General features: G+C 48.8%; 1 protein-coding gene across 1 annotated transcript in view; it reads left to right on the forward strand.

Annotated features, from left to right (window-relative positions):
• Positions 1-2,700: 2,700 nt before the first annotated feature.
• The window catches only part of ANO5 (anoctamin 5), a 137,627-nt gene continuing 113,849 nt past the window's right edge, over positions 2,701-26,478 (forward strand). The window contains 1 exon segment of the mRNA XM_077453611.1: positions 2,701-2,837. Within this exon segment, the coding sequence (XP_077309737.1) occupies positions 2,780-2,837 (58 nt within the window). The 5' untranslated portion in view covers positions 2,701-2,779.

Here is a 26,478-nt window from a genome sequence, read left to right on the forward strand (position 1 = left end):
ATGAGATGATCAGTCTTATTCACTTTACCGGTCAGTGGTCAGAATGTTATGGCTGATCGGTGTGTATTCTCTGATGATATACATTGTATGTGAATATTGGTACACAGAGAAAGCACAAAGCCTCAGTCTAGGCTCAATACTCAGTCTATACTCAGTCTATACTCAGCCTAGGCTCTAAACTCAGTCTATACTCAGTCTATACTTAGTCTAGGCTCTATACTCAGTCTATACTCAGTCTATACTTAATCTAGTCTCTATACTCAGTCTAGGCTCTATACTCAGTCTATACTCAGTCTATGCTCTATACTCAGTCTAGGCTCTATACTCAGTCTAGGCTCTATATTAAGTCTAGGTTCTATACTCAGTCTATACTCAGTCTAGGCTCTATACTCAGTCTAGGCTCTATACTCAGTCTAGGCTCTATATTAAGTCTAGGCTCTATACTCAGTCTATACTCGGGCTAGGCTCTATACTAAGTCTATGCTCTATACTCAGCCTAGGCTCTATACTCAGTTTAGGCTCTATACTCAGTCTATGCTCTATACTCAGTCTAGGCTCTATACTCAGTCTTTACTCAGTCTAGGCGCTATACTCATTCTATACTCAGTCTAGGCTTTATACTAAGTCTAAGTCTAGGCTCAGTCTATGCTCAGTCTAGGCTCTATACCCAGGCTAGGCTCTATACTCAGTCTTTACTCAGTCTAGGTGTTATACTCATTCTATACTCAGTCTAGGCTTTATACTAAGTCTATGCTCGGTCTAGGCTCAGTCTATGCTCAGTCTAGGCTTTATACTAAGGCCGCGTACACACGGGCGGATTATCTGCCCAACTAAGTTCGTCAGACAATCCGACAAACAGTCCGTCCAACTTTTGAATGAACGGACTTGACCACACACGATGAACAGACAGTCCGCTGAAAGCTTGCGCGATGACGTGTACAGCACGTACGACGGGACTAGAAATACGACGTCCAATACACTGCAATGCAACCTTCGCCGTGTAAATCCTTTCTGAGCATGCGCCATACTTAGTCCGTCCAACTTGCCTACACACGAGCGGACTGTCCGCTGAAACCAAGTTTGGACGGACAAAATTACGGAAATTCCGAAAGACTTAGTCCGTCAGACCGTCCGCTGAAAAAGTCCGCTGAAGCCCACACACGAGCGGACTGTCCGCTGAAACACAATTCAATGGACTAAGTTGGGCAGACAATCCGCCCGTGTGTACGCGGCCTAAGTCTATACTCGGTCTAGGCTCAGTCTATGCTCAGTCTAGGCTTTATACTAAGGCTGCGTACACACGGGCGGATTGTCTGTCCAACTTAGTCCGCTGAACCGTGTTTCAGCGGACAATCCGCTCGTGTGTGGGCTTCAGCGGACTTTTTCAGCGGACAGTCTGACGAACAAAGTCTTACGGAATTTCCGTAAGACAGTCCGTCCAAACTTGGTTTTGTCCGTCCAAACTTGGTTTCAGCGGACAGTCCGCTCGTGTGTAGGCAAGTTGGACGGACTAAGTATGGCGCATGCTCAGAAAGGGTTTACACGGCCGAAGGTTGCATTGCAGTGTATAGGACGTCGTTTTTCTAGTCCCGTCGTACGTGCTGTACACGTCATCGCGCACGCTTTCAGCGGACTGTCTGCTCATCGTGTGTGGTCAAGTCCATTCATTCAAATTTTGAACGGACTGTCTGTCGGATTGTCTGACGAACTTAGTTGGGCAGACAATCCACCTGTGTGTACGCGGCCTAAGTCTATGCTCGGTCTAGGCTCAGTCTATGCTTTATACTAAGTCTAGGCTCAGTCTATACTCAGTCTAGGCTTTATTCTAAGTCTATGCCCGGTCTAGGCTCAGTCTAGGCTCTATACCCAGTCTAGGCTCTAAACACAGGCTAGGCTCTATACTCAGTCTATGTACAGACTATACTCAGTCTCAGTCTATTATCAGTCTATGTACAGTCTAGGCTCTATACTCAGTCTATACTCAGTCTATACTCAGTCTCAGTCTATTATCAGTCTATGTACAGTCTAGGCTCTATACTCAGTCTATACTCAGTCTATACTCAGTCTATTATCAGTCTATGTACAGTCTAGGCTCTATACTCAGTCTATACTCAGTCTATACTCAGTCTCAGTCTATTATCAGTCTATGTACAGTCTAGGCTCTATACTCAGTCTATACTCAGTCTATACTCAGTCTCAGTCTATTATCAGTCTATGTACAGTCTAGGCTCTATACTCAGTCTATACTCAGTCTATACTCAGTCTCAGTCTATTATCAGTCTATGTACAGTCTAGGCTCTATACTCAGTCTATACTCAGTCTATACTCAGTCTCAGTCTATTATCAGTCTATGTACAGTCTAGGCTCTATACTCAGTCTATACTCAGTCTCAGTGAGAATCTATCCCCCAGCATGGCTCATACATCCTGATATGGTAATAATGATGGAATGGTATCTGTGTATACAGAAGTACAATGCTGCGGTCTATGGGGGGCATTATATTATATACACTGAGTATTATTGATACATTGTATGTATCTCACTGTACAATGATGGAAGATCACACACACAGCGATCCTCCGATCACCCGGATCTGTCCGGCTAGGAGGAGGAGGAGGAGGAGGGGTAGTGGTGGTGATGGGGGAGGGGGAGGAGGAGGAGGAGGATGGAGGAGGGGAGATGAGGCGGGGTGCTCCTCCTTCTCCTCCTGCAGACAGTCGGTCGGTCGGTGATCTCCGGGCTCTCCTCTCCGGGGTGGTGTGCGGGGACAGCCGGGACAATGATCCGCTCCGGGAAGAAAGAGGAGGAGACCCTCATAGAGATGTCCGCGGCTGACGGTGAGAGATGGGGGGGGATAATTGGAAGATTCGATGGTAGAGGGGTAGATGAGAGGGCAGAGGGGTAGGTGAGAGGGCAGAGGAGCAGATTAAAGGGTAGATGAGAGGGCAGAAGAACAGATGAGAGGGCAGAGGGGTAGGTGAAATGGGCAGAGGGGTAGGGGGTAGGTGAGAGGGCAGAGGGGTAGGTGAGAGAGCAGAGGTGCAGATGAGAGGGCAGATAAGATTGCTGAGGGGTAGAGAGTGTAGATAGAATAGATAGATAGAATGGTAGGGGGACAGATGAGAGGGAGGAGGGGTAGATGATATGGCAGAGGGGCAGATGAGAGGGTAGAGGGACAGATCAGATGGCAGAGGGGTAGATTAGAGGGACAGATGAGAGGGTAAAGGTGTAGGGGAGCAGAAGAGAGAGCAGAGGGGTAGGTCAGGGGGGGGGCAGACCCTGGGGGGATCAGAGAGTAAATCCTAATGGAGAGGGGCAGATCAGAGGGTAGTTTGGGGGGCAGATCAGGGCTGTTGATAGTGACTGTCACCCTGTATGTTGTGTCTGGGGCTCTCCAGCTTTATCATTGCTGTGTATTGGGGTGACAGATCTGGGATGTGGGGTGTATCAGTGGGTGTCCTCCTCCTGCCATGTGCCTGTGACTCTGTTCTTACCCTGTATTGTGGTGATTGCAGGACGTGTGCCCAGAATGGGGTGACTCACCCGGCTGGAATCCCCCCCCAGGTGGGCAGTCTGGGTGTGAGTGTAGATGGAGCAGATTACATTGTCCATATTCTGCTGAAACTTCTGATGTCATAGTGACGCTTTCTGTGTTTGTAAATAGTTCTGTTCTTGTTGTTTTTTGTATTATACACAGTGATCAGTAATATTATGATACATTCTATACTCTGTGATTGGTGATATTATGATATACTATACACAGTGATTGGTGATATTATGATACGGTGGCCTGGGGGGGGGGGGGGGGGAAATCACAGCTGGTTGTGTTTTGCAACTTTATAAATAGAAAATCTAGTTACATTTTGACAGCACTATGGAAACCAATTCTGGTCTATGGTAGACACCATGTAGAGGATCCTTTCCTTTCATGTGCAGAGAATTGTCTGCAGCTTTTTTCCCATTTGGGTAAATTCATTGGGCCCCTTCTAAACCTCTGGTGGCCAGTTTGTGTCTTGGGGGGCCATAAGCAACCTTTGGCTCTTACTGTGCAGTCCTTGGGGCCCCCGCAGAGTGCAGACGGTGGTCTGTTCTGGTGCTTACTGAGGCCATGGATAAAGATTGGATTGTAGTAGTTTAGTGGTTTTGGTTTATTTCTTTCTTTCGCAATGTTACTTTTCTCTTCTCTTCTCTTCTCTTCTCGTGTTTAGTTTGTTTCCTCGAATCTTGTAGAATGGATCTTGTGAGAAATAATTCATATTGTGAAAGGGGCTGTAATTGCAGTGACTTGCTAAGTCTCTGACCATCTCCTGTACCAACTCCTGCAGTGTGCCATCACTCTTTTACCATGACCACAGGAGGATCCTTCTCCCAATGACCACCAACATGTAAGAAGGTTCTTCCCCCAATCGCCACCAGCATAAGAGGGTCCTTCTCCCAATGACCACCGGCGTAAGAGGGTCCTTCTCCCAATGACCACCGGCGTAAGAGGGTCCTTCTCCCAATGACCACCGGCGTAAGAGGGTCCTTCTCCCAATGACCACCGGCGTAAGAGGGTCCTTCTCCCAATGACCACCGGCGTAAGAGGGTCCTTCTCCCAATGACCACCGGCGTAAGAGGGTCCTTCTCCCAATGACCACCGGCGTAAGAGGGTCCTCCTCCCAATGACGACCGGCGTAAGAGGGTCCTCCTCCCAATGACGACCGGCGTAAGAGGGTCCTCCTCCCAATGACGACCGGCGTAAGAGGGTCCTCCTCCCAATGACGACCGGCGTAAGAGGGTCCTCCTCCCAATGACGACCGGCGTAAGAGGGTCCTCCTCCCAATGACGACCGGCGTAAGAGGGTCCTCCTCCCAATGACGACCGGCGTAAGAGGGTCCTCCTCCCAATGACGACCGGCGTAAGAGGGTCCTCCTCCCAGTGGCCACCAATGTAAGGGTTTCCCAATAATTGAAAGTTATTCCAAGGGTTCCTCCGTGTTTAAAAAGGCTGAGAGAGGCAGCGCATGCAGACGGGATTGGGACCCATTTAAAAAGTTGTCACCACGCAACCTAAATGACCACAGCATGCAGGGATATACAATGTAACACTGACATATAATTACACACATGGCTCGGAATTGATGGACTTGTATCTTTTTTTTTCGACCTCACCTACTATGTAACAAATGTGTCATAACACCGATCAACCAGTTATTGTGCCATAACACCGATCTCCCAGTTATTGTGCCATAACACCGATCTCCCAGTTATTGTGCCATAACACCGATCCCCCAGTTATTGTGCCATAACACCGATCCCCCAGTTATTGTGCCATAACACCGATCCCCCAGTTATTGTGCCATAACACCGATCCCCCAGTTATTGTGCCATAACACCGACCCCCCAGTTATTGTGCCATAACACCGATCCCCCAGTTATTGTGCCATAACACCGATCCCCCAGTTATTGTACCATAACACCGATCCCCCAGTTATTGTGCCATAACACCGATCCCCCAGTTATTGTACCATAACACCGATCCCCCAGTTATTGTACCATAACACCGATCCCCCAGTTCTAGTGCCATAACACCGATCCCCCAGTTCTAGTGCCATAACACCGATCCCCCAGTTCTAGTGCCATAACACCGATCCCCCAGTTCTAGTGCCATAACACCGATCCCCCAGTTCTAGTGCCATAACACCGATCCCCCAGTTCTAGTGCCATAACACCGATCCCCCAGTTTTAGTGCCATAACACCGATCCCCCAGTTCTAGTGCCATAACACCGATCCCCCAGTTCTAGTGCCATAACACCGATCCCCCAGTTCTAGTGCCATAACACCGATCCCCCAGTTCTAGTGCCATAACACCGATCCCCCAGTTCTAGTGCCATAACACCGATCCCCCAGTTCTAGTGCCATAACACCGATCCCCCAGTTCTAGTGCCATAACACCGATCCCCCAGTTCTAGTGCCATAACACCGATCCCCCAGTTCTAGTGCCATAACACCGATCCCCCAGTTCTAGTGCCATAACACCGATCCCCCAGTTCTAGTGCCATAACACCGATCCCCCAGTTCTAGTGCCATAACACCGATCCCCCAGTTCTTGTGCCATAACACCGATCCCCCAGTTCTAGTGCCATAACACCGATCCCCCAGTTCTAGTGCCATAACACCGATCCCCCAGTTCTAGTGCCATAACACCGATCCCCCAGTTCTAGTGCCATAACACCGATCCCCCAGTTCTAGTGCCATAACACCGATCCCCCAGTTCTAGTGCCATAACACCGATCCCCCAGTTCTAGTGCCATAACACCGATCCCCCAGTTCTAGTGCCATAACACCGATCCCCCAGTTCTAGTGCCATAACACCGATCCCCCAGTTCTAGTGCCATAACACCGATCCCCCAGTTCTAGTGCCATAACACCGATCCCCCAGTTCTTGTGCCATAACACCGATCCCCCAGTTCTAGTGCCATAACACCGATCCCCCAGTTCTAGTGCCATAACACCGATCCCCCAGTTCTAGTGCCATAACACCGATCCCCCAGTTCTAGTGCCATAACACCGATCTCCCCAGTTCTTGTGCCATAACACCGATCTCCCCCAGTTCTTGTGCCATAACACCGATCTCCCCCAGTTCTTGTGCCATAACACCGATCTCCCCCAGTTCTTGTGCCATAACACCGATCTCCCCCAGTTCTTGTGCCATAACACCGATCTCCCCCAGTTCTTGTGCCATAACACCGATCTCCCCCAGTTCTTGTGCCATAACACCGATCTCCCCCAGTTCTTGTGCCATAACACCGATCTCCCCCAGTTCTTGTGCCATAACACCGATCTCCCCCAGTTCTTGTGCCATAACACCGATCTCCCCCAGTTCTTGTGCCATAACACCGATCTCCCCCAGTTCTTGTGCCATAACACCGATCTCCCCCAGTTCTTGTGCCATAACACCGATCTCCCCCAGTTCTTGTGCCATAACACCGATCCCCCAGTTCTTGTGCCATAACACCGATCCCCCAGTTCTTGTGCCATAACACCGATCCCCCAGTTATAATGCAGACAGGCCGGGTTCACCGGACAGAATTTTCCGGTCTGACTCCAGTGAGAATTTAGTTGGGGCCGGTTGTTGTTTCCTGTTCCGTCTGTCTGACATTTTACTTGGAGTCTTATTGATTCCCACTAACAGCCGTAATGTTCTGGATTTTTGTAATCAATAGAAGGATTTTAAGGTGGATCTGGCACCAGAAATAATTTTCTTTTATACTAAGTAATGTGTCAGTGTTACACTTCCAGGTTTTTATAATCTCTAACCATGCCCATAGTACTTCCTCTGGCAATGGCTTTGTGTGCTTCTCTCTCTCCAGAAGGACAATGCCATCTTTGTTCGGGTATCATCCAGGGTCAGTGTACTTCCTAGAATGAGATGTCAGTTCAAGTCATTTAAATTTGTGGCTCCTGTGCAGTTCTTGTCTGACACAGATCAGCCCCCTGCTGCACCCTCCTACCCTATGACTTGCTCCTGAGTTACAATGTAGCAGTCTGATCATTGGGGGAGGGAAGACTGAGGAAATGCCTCCTCCTGCCTGCAGCAGGCCAAATGCTTTATATGTGTGTGTGTGAAGTGACTGCTACCTGCATTGTAGTCCAATACATCCCTGAGCAGGGTTCCTGTTATTCTGGCCTCTGATGAAAGGACCTCGGAGGGGAAGTCTCCTCCTGTATCGGCACAGCGATGGTCACTGGTGGGATTGCGGCCAGCAGTATCAGTGAAGGTCGTCGGTTTCACAGCTCCGCGTTGTGGCTGATGGGGTGTGAGCATTTCCTCTGAGTAAACAGCCTGAGAAAATGTTTATTTTTACTTTCACAGAATACTGTGAATCATATTCAACAAACGTCCCTCCCAGCGGTGAAAACAGGGATCCCGCAACAGACGCACCCAGGAAAGACGGTTCATTACCGGCCAGTCTGGGTTTATACCGGTTCACGGCTAATTGGCTTAGTCTGAGCGCCGGTCTCCGATTAAAGCTGAACTCCAGAATCAGTAAATATCGCCCAAATCCATCGGTCATGTGACTTCTGGAATCCCGGTGAGCTTTGTGCATTTCCTCCAGATCTGTGCAGTCAGCCAGTTGTGAGGCTTCCTGTAATAAAGACCGCTCACTGCTGACCCCTCTCTTTGTGCAGGGAGACTGGTCTTGTCTCCGCCCCCTCCTCTAGTTTTCTGTAGTGGGTGGAGCCTGCTGGGTCCCTCCCACATCTCTGCTCTCTTTCCTCTTGTGCAGGGTGGCTGGTCTTGTCTCCGCCCCCCTCCTGTAGTTTTCTGTAGTGGGTGGAGCCTGCTGGGCCCCTCCTACAGCTTTGCTCTCTCCCTCTTTGTGCAGGATGACTGGTCTTGTCTCCACCCCCTCCTGTGGTTTTCTGTAGTGGGTGGAGTCTACAGGGTCCGTCCTACAGCTCTGCTCTCTCTCTTTGTGCAGGATGACTGGTCTTGTCTCCGCCCCCTCCTGGGGTTTTCTGTAGTGGGTGGAGCCTGCTGGGTCCCTCCCACTGCTCAGCACTCTCTCCTTGAGCAGGGCAACTGGTCTTGTCTCTGCCTCCTCCTGTAGGTTTCTGTAGTGGGTGGAGTCTTCTGGGTCCCTCCCTCAGCTCTGATCTCTCCTTGGGCAGGGTGACTGGTCTTGTCTCCGCCCCCTCCTGTAGTTATATATATTTGAATACGTCCACATGGAAGGGAATGTATCAATCTGCTGCGTCACATAAGAGTGAGGAGTGAGAGATGCCCTCTGAATATATATATATATATATATAATTATTATGGTGTAGCTGTGATCCAGAGACATCGGTTGGGTGAGGTGGTTCAGGAGCTGCCAAAGTCTGGGATCTGATTGGGCGTGAGAATTTGCAGTGTTGGTCATCTGGGTGGAGCCATTTTATTAACCTTTTTTTTTTTTTTTGTTAAAAATTTAAAACAAAACAGAAAAACTATTAAACGTACATATTCATGGAAAATGTGATTTTTGGATAAAATTGCCTGTTTTTTTTTTTTTTCTTTTTCCGTGTTCACTCAGCTTTATTTGTAGAAGACGTCACGGTCTGAACATTTCCATATATGGGGGTTGGGGGGTCGGTCGTATTCATCCTCTGTGTCACACGTCCGGCATGCCAGAGGATTTCCCAATCTGGAATCTCATTCCTCTGTGGAAGTTCCCTTAAAGAGGATTTGTCAGCAATTACTTTTTATTTCCATGAAAATATGGAAACAGAACAATGCGGTCCGTTCAGTCTGCCCCGCCCCCGTTTTATTTGTTGATTTATTTTATTTGTTTTACCTCTAGATTTGTATTTGACCCAATTATATTTAAAGCGGAACTTCAAACTTTTTTTTTTTTAATATTTCCATCTATTAAATCTTCTGTCCTTGTTGTGGTAACTTTGCATAGTAAAACATTTTATTTTGCCACTAAATCCCTTATACAGCCTCTCTCTCTCTCTCTCTCTCTCTAGTCTCTCTCTCTCTCTCTCTCTCTCTCTCTTTCTCTCTCTCATTCTCTCTCTCATTCTCTCTCTCTCTCTCTCATTCTCTCTCTCTCTCTCTCTCTCTCTCTCTCTCTCTCTCTCTCTCTCTCTCTCTCTCTCTCTCTCTCTCTCTTCTCTCTCTCTCTCTCTCTCTCTCTCTCTCTCTCTCTCTCTCTCTCTCTCTCTCTCTCTCTCTCTCTCTCTCTCTCTCTCTCTCTCTCTCTCTCTCTCTCTCTCTCTCTCTCTCTCTCCTCTCTCTCTCTCTCTCTCTCTCTCTCTCTCTCTCTCTCTCTCTTCTCTCTCTCTCTCTCTCTCTCTCTCTCTCTCTCTCTCTCTCTCTCTCTCTCTCTCTCTCTCTCTCTCTCTCTCCTCCCCCCCCCCCCATCATTAGAGGGCCAATGAGAGCTGCAGAGCTCTTTGTGTAAGTCCAGTAAGTAAACAGGCAGCAGCTGCCCACAGTTAAAATGGCTGCAGCCAGACTCAGTAGAGGGAGATTTCTGCAGCATATTTGGCAAGTACAGAATCGCAGTGTATATAAAATAATATGCAAAGTGGTTGGTAGGGAAGCTTCAGAATGGCAAAGATGTTTTTATTACAAATGTGAGCAGACTGCAGTTCCTTTTTAACCCCTTTAATGCCAGACACTCCCCCCCCCCCCCCTTCCTGCCCAGGCCTATTTTCAGCTTTCAGCGCTGTCACACTTTGAATGACAATTGCGCGGTTGTGCTACACTGTACACATCTGGAAATTTTTAGAGACAGACCGAGTTTGTTTTGGTGATATCTGATCACCTCCCAGGTCTTATTCTTTGTTAGACAAATGAAAAAACACCGAAATTGTTGAAAAAAATACTTTCTTTGTTTCTGTTATACAATTTGTCAAAAGTCCTTCTTCTTCTGCGCTAATGACGTGACACTGATAGGCACTGACGAGGAGGCACTGATGTGCGCTGATGATGAGGCACTGATGAGACTGCAGTGATGTGCGCTGATGATGAGGCACTGATGAGACTGCAGTGATGTGGCGCTGATGATGAGGCACTGATGAGACTGCAGTGATGTGCGCTGATGATGAGGCACTGATGAGACTGCAGTGATGTGCACTGATGATGAGGCACTGATGAGACTGCAGTGATGTGCGCTGATGATGAGGCACTGTTGAGGATTCACTGATGTGAGCTGATGAGGCTGCAGTGATGTGCGCTGTGATGAGGCGCTGATGAGACTGCACCGATGTGCGCTGTGAGGAGGCACTGATGAGACTGCACTGATGTGCGCTGATGATGAGGCACTGATGAGACTGCACTGATGGTGCACTGATGATGAGGCACTGATGAGACTGCAGTGATGTGAGCTGATGAGGCTGCACTGATGTGCGCTGATGATGAGGCACTGTTGAGGATTCACTGATGTGAGCTGATGAGGCTGCAGTGATGTGCGCTGTGAGGAGGCACTGATGAGACTGCACTTATGTGCTCTGTTTAGGACGCACTGATAGGCAGCAATGGGCTCAAATTCCACCATATCGCACCAAAGATGCGCAGGCACCTTTTTTGGAGCCGCACTGCTACTGGATCGCATAGTCATTTTGTACCGCGTGATCCGGTGCAAATCGCACATGTGTTTGCGATCATTTGGGGTGTTGTTAATTGACACCCACAACCGATAGCAAACGCATTGCGATTGCAAATGTGATGCTGGAAACGCACAGGGATCGCTGTGTATCCCGCCCCCATGTATCACAGAGTTGGAATAAAAAGAGCCGAGCGCAGCGAGGCTGAACCCGAAGCGTGTCCGTGAGGGGCCCTCTAATTTAGCCAGCCCTATGTCCGCTTGGATGGTGGGCCTACCACCTCGACTCATGGCGCAGGCGCTGTTCATCTTCGGAGATTTTCCGAAGCTTCTTCTGCTCCGTACTGCGCAAGCGCTGTGCATGAGCAGTACGGGGCGGACAGTATATGATGGCAGGACACTATATGCCAGAACACCGGCCCACCTAAAGTCTGAAGGACAGTAAGCTGCCCCCCCCCCCCCCCTTCTAGATTTACTGAAACTATATAATATGAAAACAAATGGAAACTAATCAGCCAATTTGTATCCAATCGGGCAGAATATTGCACTACACAGTTGATGATGGACCCAGGATGGATTGTACAATCAGGTTGTATGGTGTATGGCCAGCATTAGCAGAGTTCCCCGGACAGCATTGTCTAGAGACGGCCCCCATGGCTCCGCCCACAATGAGGGGAACATAAACCAGAACACAATGAATAGGATGAATTATAAATAAGATACGTGGGAACAATTAACGCTCCCCGGCGGCTCGTTATCGATCCTTAACCATACAGAGGTGTAAAGTCACGTCATAAAAAAAATGTCACAGCTGTTCACACTGCTCCGCCATCAACTCCGATCCTTCAACCAGTGACACTAAACAACATCTTCATTCTCCAAAACCAATCCATTGGTTCCCGCTGCTATCAATCAAATCCTGGGGCGGGGGGCGGGCTGGACCGCACTGTGTGCGTCAGTAGATGCACACAGTGTGGCTCAGGGTTGAGCTTGCTCTCCCCCCCCCCCCCCAGCTCGGTTTACACTGGTGTGACTCCAATGTCGCACGATGTTCAGTGCGACTTTGATGCGACTTTACACTTTAGCATGCAAATCGCATCAGAGTAGTGCAGGAAACTTTTCAAAGTCACTTTGATCGGAACGGAGGCCATTAAAATCAGGGAACCGCGACTGGTCATGCGACTTTGTGTGTTCAAAGTCGCATGACTAGACACATTAGTGTGAATGGAGCCTTAAAAAAATAAATAAAATCCTTTACAATCACTTTAAGTGCCGGTTCACACAGGGGTGACCTGTCGGGCGACTAGAACCGGCACTTAAAGTGATTGTAAAGGATTTTATTTATTTTTTTAAGGCTCCATTCACACTAATGTGTCTCGTCATGCGACTTTGGACACACAAAGTTGCGCTCCATGCAGTGCAATGAAACCCTTCTACTATGAGCGACTCCAGACTTTCCTGTACTACTTTGGGGGGGGCGACATCAGAGCGGCTTGCATTAACTTCTATACAGAAGTCATTTTTGCGTGGCCGCACTGAAGTGGCGCTGTACGGGGCGGCTTGAGAGTCGGGCGACTTTGAAGCCGCCCCCCTGGTGTGAACCCGGCACTTCAGGCTCCTTTCGCACTTGGGATGCGACGTTTGAGACCCCCCCCCCGAGTCGCAGGACGTGTGGTGCAAGTCGATGCATTTCTCTGAGAGCCGTTCTTACCGACGCTACAGAAGCGTCTTCAGAAAAAAAAAAGGGTTCCTTCACTTTTTGATGCGACTTCAGCCCGGAGAATGTGAAGTCAGGTCAAAGTCGCAGCCTCGCTGTGTGCGACTTGCCGGAAAGGCGGAGTGTAATGCACGTTTATCTCCTCCCAAATCAATTTTTTTTTTTCCCCTCCAAATAGATGAGGGCGGCGATTATCTGAGCGTGCGTGTGCTGAGCAGAGTGGGGTGATGAGATATGGATGGGGGTGGGGTGGGGGAGGGGAAATGACGCTTATTACCATCATAAAAATACAGCGCTTCTATTGGTGGACACAGCTAGGAGAAAATATGGTGAAAGGGCGGACCTGGATGATAATGAGGACCTGTGAATCTATAGAAGACTTCAGAGCCGTCATCCTTATCCTCACTTTCTAAAAAAAAAAAAGAATTTTCCTATAATTATCCTTTAAAAAAAAAAAAACGCAGACGCCGCAGTCCATCGGTAACATTTAGGCTTTGTTGGTACTGGCGGCAGAGGGGGGGCACGGTAAAATCAGTCAATACTCCAAGCTGCAGCCATGATGCTTTGTGGCATAACAATTTTTTTTTTTTAACTCCACATGCCAAGTTTGACAGCCTTATGCCCAACTCGCCCATTGAAGCCCATGTGACTGTATTGAAGCCAGTGGGACTGTATTGAAGCCAGTGGGACTGTATTGAAGCCAATGGGACTGTATTGAAGCCAGAGGGACTGTATTGAAGCCAGAGGGACTGTATTGAAGCCAGAGGGACTGTATTGAAGCCAGTGGGAGTGTATTGAAGCCAGTGGGGCTCTATTGAAGGGGTGGTAAAATCAGTCAATACTCCAAGCGGCAGCCATGATGCTTTGCGGCACAAATTTTTTTTTTTTTTAACTCCACATGCCAAGTTTGACAGCCTTATGCCCAACTCGCCCATTGAAGCCAGTGGGGACTGTATTGAAGCCAGTGGGGACTGTATTGAAGCCAGTGGGGACTGTATTGAAGCCAGTGGGGACTGTATTGAAGCCAGTGGGGACTGTATTGAAGCCAGTGGGGGCTGTATTGAAGCCAGTGGGGGCTGTATTGAAGCCAGTGGGGGCTGTATTGAAGCCAGTGGGGGCTGTATTGAAGCCAGTGGGGGCTGTATTGAAGCCAGTGGGGGCTGTATTGAAGCCAGTGGGGGCTGTATTGAAGCCAGTGGGGCTGTATTGAAGCCAGGGGGACTGTATTGAAGGGGTGGTAAAATCAGTCAATACTCCAAGCCGCAGCCATGATGCTTTGTGGCACAACAATTTTTTTTTAACTCCACATGCCAAGTTTGACAGCCTTATGCCCAACTCGCCCATTGAAGCCCATGTGACTGTATTGAAGCCAGTGTGACTGTATTGAAGCCAGTGTGACTGTATTGAAGCCAGTGGGGCTTTATTGAAGCCAATGGGAGTGTATTGAAGCCAGTGGGGCTGTATTGAAGCCAATGAGAGTGTATTGAAGCCATTGAAGCCAATGTGACTGTATTGAAGCCAGTGGGGCTGTATTGAAGCCAGTGGGGCTGTATTGAAGCCAGTGGGGCTGTATTGAAGCCAGTGGGGCTGTATTGAAGCCAGTGGGGCTGTATTGAAGGGGTGGTAAAATCAGTCAATACTCCAAGCCGCAGCCACGATGCTTTGTGGCACAACAATTTTTTTTAACTCCACATGCCAAGTTTGACAGCCTTATGCCCAACTCGCCCATTAAAGCCAATGGGAGTATATTGAAGCCAGTGGGAGTGTATTGAAGCCAATGGGACTGTATTGAAGCCCCAACCCCCGCATATGGAAATGTTCAGATTTTTGAATTTTCAGATTTTCATTCTTTTGAATTTTCATTCTTGTTTTCGAAAATTTTAGAATTTCCAAATTTTCAGATATTCAGAATTTACAGAAACAAATTAGTTAAATGGGGTTTTGTTTGGATATTTTCGATTGAATGAATCTGTCTAAATTCGTTCAAAAACGAACTCTGAACAAAACAAATTGCACGTCTATTTCCCACTACATAGCCGCCCCTCTGCTTCAAGGTTGGATGTGTTGTGTGTTCAGAGATGGTATTCTCCGTACCTTGGGTGTAACGAGGGGTTATTTGAGATTCTGTTGCCTTTCTATCATCTGGAACCAGTCTGCCCATTCTCCTCTGACCTCAACAAGGCATTTTCCTCCACACAACTGCCGCTCACTGGATATTTTCTCTTTTTCCCACCATTCTCTGTAAACCCCGAGTGTTGGTTGTGTGTGAAAATCCCAGAAATGCTTAGACCAGCCCGTCTGCCACCAACAACCATGTCACGTTCAAAGTCACCTAAATCCCCTTTCTTGCCCATTCCGGTTTAAACTTCAGCAAGTCGTCTTGACCACATCTAGATGACTAAATGCATTGAATTGCTGCCATGTGATTGGCTGATTAGCAATTTGTGTTACCCAGTGACTGAACAGGTGTACCTAATAAAGTGGCCAGTGAGTGTCTATAAACACCAATTAAATGTATTTTTTCAGTGGTCACGTGACCTCCTGGGTCCTTTTTTTGCGGGTATTGTGTAACTCAGAAGTGGATTGTCCCTTGGGTGATGTTGCACCCGCTCTGCGTTTTCCGTTGCACCCGCTCTGCGTTTTCCGTTGCACCCGCTCTGCGTTTTCCGTTGTACCCGCTCTGCGTTTTCCTTTTCTGGAGTTTTTTCCGCTGCTGTAACCAAAGAGTCGAGGTTGTCACCTTCCAGGAAAGGACATTGCCGGGAGGGGGACTATTGGGGTCAGCGGGGAACATTGTGGCCATTGCTGCATCTATAATCCCCACCAATACGATAACGCCGTTAATTATACACTCATTTCTAATTCATTTTTGGTTTCACATTCGCTTCTACTCTGCGGGAACGGCAGGATGGTATTTGTTGGGTGGATTGATCCTTTAAGTCGTCTCGGCAGTGCAGAGGTTAATCTCCCTTTAGCAGGGCACCATCTGGGCAGCTCCGCCCCCCTCGCTGTGTAATTTGGGTATTTTTAGAATAAAGGGCGGCTGGCCTTCAGAATGTTGGAAGTTTATGGAGGACGTACGTTGGTTACATTGTATCAGGCTGTAGGAGAAGCCCCTCCCCCAATGAAGACCTGTCTCTTCTTCATACAGGATGATTGTCATATCGATCGGAGGCCCCATTTCTGCCGCGCTCAGCTCCTGGCCGGTGTAAAGTTGCAGACAGATGTCGGGAGCTCAGGATTCCATGCCAATAAACGGAAATAGAATAACCGGAGTGGTTGGGTCGTGGGCAAGGCTCATTTTTTTTGCTGGATTTATTTTTATTAAAGAACACGTTTAAAAAAACATGAAGACTGGTATTTGATTGAATGCTGGTCACCTGGCTGTCATGCTAATTCTATGACTTCAGTTCTTTGAGTTTCTCACCATAGTTTGTGTCTCTGCCCCTCCCACAATGATGAGATTTCCTTCAGTAGTTTGGCCTCTCCCACAATGGGGAGATTTCCTGCAGTAGTTTGTGTCTCTGCCCCTCCCACAATGGGGAGATTTCCTGCAGTAGTTTGTGTCTCTGCCCCTCCCACAATGGGGAGATTTCCTGCAGTAGTTTGTGTCTCTGCCCCTCCCACAATGGGGAGATTTCCTGCAGTAGTTTGTGTCTCTGCCCCTCCCACAATGGGGAGATTTCCTGCAGTAGTTTGTGTCTCTGCCCCTCCCACAATGACGAGATTTCCTGCAGTAGTTTGTGTCTCTGCCCCTCCCACAATGACGAGATTTCCTGCAGTAGTTTGTGTCTCTGCCCCTCCCACAATGCGGAGATTTCCTGCAGTAGTTTGTGTCTCTGCCCCTCCCACAATGGTGAGATTTCCTGCAGTAGTTTGTGTCTCTGCCCCTCCCACAATGGTGAGATTTCCTGCAGTAGTTTGTGTCTCTGCCCCTCCCACAATGGTGAGATTTCCTGCAGTAGTTTGTGTCCCTGCCCCTCCCACAATGATGAGATTTCCTGCAGTAGTTTGTGTCTCTGCCCCTCCCACAATGGTGAGATTTCCTGCAGTAGTTTGTGTGTCTGCCCCTCCCACAATGGTGAGATTTCCTGCAGTAGTTTGTGTCTCTGCCCCTCCCACAATGATGAGATTTCCTGTAGTAGTTTGTGTCTCTGCCCCTCCCACAATGATGAGATCTCCTGCAGTAGTTTGTGTCTCTGCCCCTCCCACAATGGGGAGATTTCCTGCAGTAGTTTGTGTCTCTGCCCCTCCCACAATGGGGAGATTTCCTGCAGTAGTTTGTGTCTCTGCCCCTCCCACAATGATGAGATTTCCTGCAGTAGTTTGTGTCTCTGCCCCTCCCACAATGGTGAGATTTCCTGCAGTAGTTTGTGTCTCTGCCCCTCCCACAATGATGAGATTTCCTGTAGTAGTTTGTGTCTCTGCCCCTCCCACAATGATGAGATTTCCTGTAGTAGTTTGTGTCTCTGCCCCTCCCACAATGATGAGATCTCCTGCAGTAGTTTGTGTCTCTGCCCCTCCCACAATGGGGAGATTTCCTGCAGTAGTTTGTGTCTCTGCCCCTCCCACAATGGGGAGATTTCCTGCAGTACTTTGTGTCTCTGCCCCTCCCACAATGATGAGATTTCCTGCAGTAGTTTGTGTCTCTGCCCCTCCCACAATGGTGAGATTTCCTGCAGTAGTTTGTGTCTCTGCCCCTCCCACAATGATGAGATTTCCTGTAGTAGTTTGTGTCTCTGCCCCTCCCACAATGATGAGATCTCCTGCTGTAGTTTGTGTCTCTGCCCCTCCCACAATGATGAGATCTCCTGCAGTAGTTTGTGTCTCTGCCCCTCCCACAATGATGAGATTTCCTGCAGTAGTTTGTGTCTCTGCCCCTCCCACAATGGGGAGATTTCCTGCAGTAGTTTGTGTCTCTGCCCCTCCCACAATGGGGAGATTTCCTTGCAGATTTCCCATTTCCCCAAAAAAGGAAAAAATGTATTACCCTTTCTAATATAAATATTACATATTTGGAGTGATTAATTTTCAGTAAACATCTTGTCTCTTCTTTTGTCTTTTAGATTAGAAGAGAAATTTGTTTAAACAAATCCCCCCCCCCCCCCATCTAGCTGATTGGCTGCTGTGTATAATTGTAGAGCGGTTTCCATGGTTACAATAAAACCATTGTTATTTCCCAGCAGATCATTTGCATCACTGCAGGAAATCGATCTGCTACAATGTTACATTGTGTTGTAGACGGTCCTCCCGCTAATCATTGTTCTATTGCAGCGCGCCATCTATATGCCTCTGTATACCTCCTATATACATCTATTTACCTCTGTATGCATGCATATATATATATATATATATATATATATATATATATATATATATATATATATATATATACCTCTATATACACACTGCGATTCGGACCATATGGATTCCTTAAGGCTACATTCACACCTGATCGATTGCAAAACTCGGCATGCGTTTGCGATGCTATTGCTTTTTTAATGGCATTCCTAAATGCAATGCGATCCTCATGCGGTAAATCGCGCTGCAAGCGCAACACGCTACGCTTGTCGTTCAAAAGAATCTCAGATGTTCCTTTCTAAGCACCAATCGGAGCGTGTTGTGGTTGCAGCACAATTTACCACATGACAATTGCGGCAAAATGACGGGTGGGATAGGTTGTTGGAAGGAGCCGCATTGTGTGCAATGGCTAGCCTAGGGTGGGATCGCAGTATAAATGGCGCCCCTGTGCTCCAATCAGAATGGTCCTTGTAGGGGGATATCATGTTTTCTGCTCTGCATTGTTCCTTCTCCCAGGTAACGCAGCCTGCAGGCACATGACGGGTGCGATTGTTCGGGGACCTGTAATTCTTGTCCTGCTTATTTTTTCTTCGAGGGCGTCTGGTCTGTAGGATACAATCTGCAATCCTTACATTTTTAATGACTGCTCCGCCCAAACTGTGGTGAGGGCAGCACTGTATTGAATCCCCCCCCACCCGGGGGTACCCCATAATGGGGCCATCGCCTGCAAATTCCGGCAAGTCAAAAATGACTTGGAAAATGTCCTTCTGCTGATGTCTCTGGCTTTTTATTGCAGACAGATCCGGGGGGTTGGGAGTCCTGAATGCTGCAGATCGTGTTTAAAAGTAGCCTCATGTAGAGTGAATTATACACTTGCCAATCATGGTGCATCAAATTCATATGATAGCCTCCGGAGATCAGGCCCCCGGCAGTGCAGTGCTGCCTCATCAGTGCCCTCTTATCAGTTCCCATCGGTGCCACCTCATCAGTTCCCATCGGCGCCGCCTCCATAGTTCCCATCGGCGCCGCCTCCATAGTTCCCATCGGCGCCGCCTCCATAGTTCCCATCGGCGCCGCCTCCATAGCTCCCATCGGCGCCGCCTCCATAGCTCCCATCGGCGCCGCCTCCATAGCTCCCATCGGCGCCGCCTCCATAGCTCCCATCGGCGCCGCCTCCATAGCTCCCATCGGCGCCGCCTCCATAGCTCCCATCGGCGCCGCCTCCATAGCTCCCATCGGCGCCGCCTCCATAGCTCCCATCGGCGCCGCCTCCTTAGGTCCCATATTTATTTATTTTTATTTGGGTTTTTTTTTTCTGTCTTTTTTTTCATTTAGCAAAAAATAAAAAACCCAGAAGTGATTAAATACAACCAAAAGGAAGCTCTATTTGTGTGAAAAAAAAAAAAAAGATAGTAATATCATCTGGGATCACTGTAGCATGACCGCGCAATTGTCTTTCAAAGTGTGAGAGTGCTGAAAGCTAAAAATTGGCCTGGGCAGGAAGGGGGTAAAAGTGCCCGGTGAACAAGTGGTTAATTTTTTTTTATATTTGGAGACCGAAGATCTGCCACTTTAACTGATGAACTGCTGCATGTCGGCGCTCTTTCCTTGGCACTGATCCCGGGAAATGATGTCTTCTGCTGAGTGTTGGCGCTGCAGAGGTTCCGTGACGTCAGTCCTGAGCGCTGAGCGTGTGCAGCTGTTTCATGTCAGTCGTGGGTTGTGTGGGAGGTTATAGAACATCAAACAGAGAATATCTAGATCAGGGGCCCTCAGATGGTCTACATAAAGGGCCCCTTCACTGTCCTTCACATCACAGGGAGCTGGACTGTGGGAGGAATAGTGCCCCATCATTGGTGTCAGTGGGAGGAATAGTGCCCCATCATTGGTGTCAGTGGGAGGAATAGTGCCCCATCATTGGTGTCAGTGGGAGGAATAGTGCCCCATCATTGGTGTCAGTGGGAGGAATAGTGCCCCATCATTGGTATCAGTGGGAGGAATAGTGCCCCATCATTGGTGTCAGTGGGAGGAATAGTGCCCCATCATTGGTATCAGTGGAGCAATAGTGCCCCATCATTGGTGTCAGTGGGAGGAATAGTGCCCCATCATTGGGGTCAGTGGGGGGAATAGCGCCCCGTCATTGGTGTCAGTGGGGGGGAATAGTGCCCCATCATTGGTGTCCTCTTCCTAGCTCATATTTCTGCTTATCTCTTATCGGCTGTAGATAAATTGAACCTTTACCGATGATATTATGGGCTGGATGTGACCTTCTATCCCTCATTATCGCTCCTGAGCAGAATTATGGGCAGCACCTCCCCCGCTCCTGAACTTTGGGATGGTGTTATCAATCTGTAGATCAGAGAAATCCCTTCTGTGACATCCCCGGAGGACACGTTCTCCTCTCTCGGCTCCATATACTTGTCTTCTATAGATTTGTATCTTTCTGTCACTTTGATTACCGACAGAGATCAGCAGACTCATGGACCTTAAGGAAGAACTTCCAGATTGATGTAGAAAGGCAAATATACCTGCTCTATGCAGAGCACCATCTAGTGGCTGAAGGGGGGATCTGCATATGCATGGAGAAGAGGGTTGTGGGGGTTCATGTATTTGGTAGGACTCAGATCCACATGCAGTGGGGTGCAGAGGAAACGGGGGGAGTCGCAGGAATTAGAATATTTCTCTATAACAAGGACTGTTAGAGCCACATGGACTCCAGAAGTTCTAAGTGAATTTGGGGTTTTCTCTCTGAACTGGTTGTTGGATTCTGTAATTTAGATAGAAATGGCCCTTTTCAGAGGTTCTTCAGGGATGGAGTTTGTAAAACCGGTAATTCTGGCCAGCTTGGAGAATCCTCGACTCTGAACAAGTAACGTTCATCTGCCCCGAGTCCTCAGGCATTGGTGCTGAAATCCCAGCTTTCCAGAGGGACTACCAGGAGGACTGCGGCATCACATGACCGCGCCGGTAAGGTGCTCTGACCAAACCATGGGGTAGACCTGGCCGTATATACATGGATGGTTGGTCATTACCAACGGAAACCAGGCCACCTTTTGCCAAGCTATTGAGAGAAGAGGAGCTGCAGCCAGGAAGGGGTTGGCACAGTACGGGCCAAATAGGCAGCCGGGAAAGTATAAAGGTTGGAACAATCGATTTGTGGGCATTTATAGAAACCTCTGAAGTGTTTTGGCAAGTAGATCGCAGAATTACATCCGATCTCCACCCTAGTTGTATAAGCTGTCATGTACAAACAGATGTCTCCTGCAAGCAATTAGACATCTGCCCAGTGACCCCAGATTGCCACCACCCTCCACAACGTCGCTTCGGAACCTTTCCTCCGTGACGGCACCTTTTTAAATGATGCAAAATCTCGAGGCAGCACCCGTCTGAAATGTAAAAAGTGTAAATGTTGCTTATCTATGGGAAACCTGAGCCCACAACTGCCTTGAGGGAATTAACTTCACATCAGAGGTCACCCCTTCATGTCAGACATCCACCATCACACCAGAGGTCACCCCTTCATGTCAGACGTCCACCATCACACCAGAGGTCACCCCTTCATGTCAGACGTCCTCCATCACATCAGAGGCTCCATCTTTACATCAGAGGTTCCTCTATACATGAAATCCCACTTCACATAAGAGGTTTCCCCATGACATCGGAGGCCCCCCTATACTTGAGATCCTTTCTTCACATCAGAGGCCCCCCCTAAAATTTAGATCCCCTCTTCTCATCAGAGGCCTCCCTATACTTGAGATCCCCCTTCACATTAGAGGCCTCCCTGTTACAGAGGGACCCTCTATTCATTAGATCCCATCTTCACATCAGAGGTTCCTCTATTACATCAGAAGCCCCCTTCACATGAGGGGTTCCCCCTTCACATAGAGGGGTTTCCCCCCGTCGCGTGAGAGGGTTTCCCCCCGTCGCGTGAGAGGGGAGGGTTTCCCCCCATCGCATGAGCGGTTTCCCCCATCACATTAGAAGCCCCCCTATACTTGAGATCCAACCTTCACATCAGAGGCCCCCTATACTTGAGATCCAACCTTCACATCAGAGGCCCCCTATACTTGAGATCCAACCTTCACATCAGAGGACCCCTTATTACCTCAGAGGCCCCTCTATACATGAGATTCCCTGCGCCCATCAGAGGTTCCCCCATCACTTCAGTAGCACCCTTCAAATTACAGCCCCCCCCATCACATCTAAGGCTCCCTTATTACATCTGAAGCCCCCTATTCTTGAAATCCTCCATATCAGAAGCCCCTCTATACTTAATAGCCCCCCTATCACTGCGGAGGCCCCCCTATCACTGCGGAGTCCCCCCTATCGCATCAGAGTTTCCCCTTAATGTCTCAGGTATTCCTATATATCAGAGGACTCCCTTTACATGAGATCCTCCCTTCACATCAGAGCCCCCCCCCCCATACTTCAGAAATTTGGATAGAAAAACATTTGTTCGAAAAACTGTGGACTTTTCATACACTATAACTTGCCGGAATCTTTTTCTATGGAAGGGATGATTAATACATGGTGGAGGGCGATCAGATTGCGCCGCGCGTTCCGCCATTCCCTTATGCCTGTGACTGTCCTAAGCATAATGATAAGTAGCGGCTCCCGCTAGAATATTTATTGCTCTTGTTATGCGAGATTACTAAACCATCGAACGTTGTTGTTATTCTTGTCACATGGGCCATAAAGCGGGTGAAACGATCATCTATTCTGGATTCAGGTCAATGTCGATCTTCAGTTTACGATGTTTGCTCAGCGTTGCTTGTCCCTGTCCCGGGTCACCATGGTCAGGAAGTTCAAACTTGTCCTCAGATAAGAAAAGTCAACATTGTAAACTTTATAGCAGAAGAGATAAACTTCTTATTTTTATGATGCTGTCATGAGATTTCACTGTGTAGAAATCTGTCCAATCACAGCGCTTGGTGATCAGATTTCAGCGGTTCGTTATTGTAGCCAAGTCTCGGGTCCCCTTTGGTCTAATGAGAACCTCCAGAGTTAGGGACAGCTGACATCCTTCTATGTAGAGTGGGTTACCAGGCATGGTGGGTCTGATGCAAGGTAGATTCATGGGCGCCAGACACTTCTTGAATGCAAAGAGATTTATTGTCTCTTAAACAGAAATAGTGGAGAGAGGGATGGGGCCAGGACACCCTTTTAGGAGTTGCAGTGTTAACTGGCAGACTCTGAGACTTCTACAGGTAGACAGTCCTGCTGGGAAAGGCACCCAGCCGGACACCACATCTGCATGTGTAGACCCGCTGTCTCCTATGGCAACAATCTAGAACAGTTCCTAACAAAGGTTGCAATGAACTCTTTCACTTCCTCTACAATCTCCTATTGTAGATCTTCACTCAACTGACCTTCCCAGTCTTTCTCACTAGACTTGTTGATCCACTGCCACTGGATCTCCTGATCTCTTCCAACCTTCTCACTCAGTATCTTCCTCAAGCTTCACCCCCGCTTCCCTGCTGGGTCCTTAGCTTAGCATCCAAGATACTTCTCAAGCGTCACCCCACTGGTCTGCTCAGTCCCTGGCTTGGGGCACAAGACTGTTCTTCAAGCGTCACCTCCGCTGGCTGGGTCACTAGCTTGGCACTCCCAGATACTCCTCAAGCGTCGCCCTACTGGCCTGCTCGGTCCCTGGCTTGGCACACAATAATGCTCTGCAAGCGTTGCCTCCGCTGGTTGGGTCCCTGGCTTGGCACCTGCCGAAGTTTCCCAATTCTTCACCGTCTCCAGTTGGTGAGAAGACTGCTCTGGTACTTGCTTCAGCTACTTACTGTGGTCCCTAGTAATAAGGTGGTTGGCCCCTTAGTGGCGACAGCTTCCCCTCTACCTCCGACCACTTATAGGTTCTCCGGCCGGCAGAACCGTCACTTCTGGTTGGACTGCAAGCCGCAATCCCAACCCTACGCTGCTCTCTTGCTTCTGGATAGGCCCTCAGACAGCCTAGCAGGCAGATGTCCCCGAGATAGGCCCAATCTCTAGTCTAGAAGCCCGGGCAATACAACACACGTCCACCCAGACAGCTGTCCAGGTGGCACAGCACCCCCGATCACCTGATCTTACCCAAATAAATAGGCTAATAGGCCAAGGGACCCAAGAAGATCCCTACCCATTGGCTGAGATACCCCATCTATTCCTAATCTGTCTTTGCAATGCTGTTGTCTTATCTAATGCCACCGGATACCCGGCCACCTAGTGACAGAAGGGAGAAGTGCAGCAATTCCACCCTATCAATTGGCCAAGGCAACTATACCCGGCATGTAAATTTACTTGCAACCCTGCCTAAACATCAGGGTTCTACATCATGTATTTGTGGAGTTTATTGATATCCTCTGATTTGGTGTGCCACCCATGCTTGAAGATCAAGATCTCTTCAGGGTTTCACAGATGTGCTCAAGTCAAACAATAGCCACTGTCATAAGTGGGAGGTTGCACAACACAGGATCATGGGCGTCCGCAGGTAGGGGCAAGAGGGGGTCAAGTGCGCCCCCCCCGGAATCAGGCATTGGATCGGCACATTCAGCACAGTGGCATTACTATGGGGGTGCGGCAGCCAGCAGGATGACACCATCAAGTTGTTGTCAAGCCCCCCCATCAGTGTAGTGTGACTGCGGGCTCTTTTCCCTGCTCAGTCCAGCAGAGAACTCGGCGGTGCTGTGTGAGGAGAAAGGCGAGCTGTGGGCTGTCAGAGGTTCCCCCTTTCTCCTGTCAGGGAGAAGAGACAGCGGCTCTCATCAGGTTCCCCACCCAGCTTCCTGCCTGCTCCATTCCTTCCCCATTGACAATAACTGAGGGCCAATCAAAGGCGACTACAAGAGGAGAGCATAATGGGACATGTAGTCCCGAAGATTGGCGGCCCCATTTTCTACAGGGAGGAGGCTACACCTCGATCAAGAGAGGGATTGAGAGACTTCAGCCTGGAAAAAAGCTGAGGGAGTGAGTGCTACAGGACAAAGAAAGAGGCGTGTGCTGGGCGCAAGGCAGAGAGGGCCACGCTGCCCAGCGCCATCCGAGAGAAAGCCACGCTACCCAACGCCACCCGAGAGAAAGCCACGCTACCCAGCGCCACCCGAGAGAAAGCCACGCTACCCAACGCCACCCGAGAGAGCCACGCTACCCAACGCCACCCGAGAGAGCCATGCTACCCAACGCCACCAGAAAAAGACTGAGCCAATGCCAGGGTATAGACATGTTACACTACTGACCAGAGTCGGTCCCCTGGGGAACACAGAGCAAGGGATCATCCAGCCGGAGGGATCACTGCTGTAGTTTCGCTGGGTCTAGTAAGAGGGTCCACCAGCCATTATCCATTACTTATCCTAGGGACTGTACTATGCCTGCTGTCTCTGACCATGACATTGTCAAAAAGGGGCGGGGCATGGGTGACCCTAAAATTATGACCCCCCCCTGAAAAAAGTTCTGCGGACGCCCATGCACAGGGTCATGTCTGAAGGGGCTGCAGGAGCACATGGAAGTGCGTGAGGGCCATGCTTGATACTTGCTGCAATGAGATTAAACTGACACTAAAGGTTCGTTTTTAAAAGGGAAAAAAAATAACAAACATGTCATATTTACCTCCACTGTGCAGCTCATTTTGCACAGTGGCCCCGAACTTCCTCTTCTGGGGTCCCTCGGCGGCTCTCACGGCTCCTCCTCACATCAGATAACCCCCTGGGAGAAGAGCGCTCCCGAGTCTATCATTCGGAGTCCATAGAGGCTGAATACAGGACTCGGCCCCGCCCTCAGCGCCAGCGTCATTAGATTTGATTGACAGCAGCGGGAGCCAATGGCTGCGCTGCTATCAATCTATCCAATCAAGAGCCGGGAACCCCCTAGCAGAGAGGGACAGCGTATCCCTGTGGGTCAAGTTCCAGGATAATGAAGTGCCGTCAGGACCCGGCAGAGCTCTATAGACTCTGGGGCGGCACATTGACTCATCCTTCTAATGAAGTCAGCCATGATTCTTCACTCTTCTGTATTCTTTGATTGCATCTCACATTTGTACTCTCTCTTTATACTGGGGAGTGCAATCAGCATCCCGGTGGGTCAAGTTCCAGGGCTCTGGTAAGTAAAATGGTGGGGGGGGGGGGCTGGGGGGCCGGTCACTGACAGATTTTTTTTTTTTCACCTTCATGCATTAAGGTGAAAAAACACGAACAACCCCTTTAAAGATGAACTCTAGGAAGGTACAAAGATGAATGCAGCATGGTAAGTACTAGACATGTGCAGAGTAAAATATTTTGTTTCGGAATTTCGTTTTCGTCTGAAAACTTAATTTATTTAGTTACTCCCGAAATTCGTTTTTATTTATTTCGTTTTTCGTTCAAAAATTGCATTCGTCCGAAAATCCACATGAATTACGGTCGAATC

Source organism: Lithobates pipiens, unplaced genomic scaffold, assembly GCF_037356315.1.
Source record: "Lithobates pipiens isolate NorthernLeopardFrog02 unplaced genomic scaffold, aLitPip1_a1.2 Scaffold_24, whole genome shotgun sequence".
NCBI lineage: Eukaryota > Metazoa > Chordata > Amphibia > Anura > Ranidae > Lithobates > Lithobates pipiens.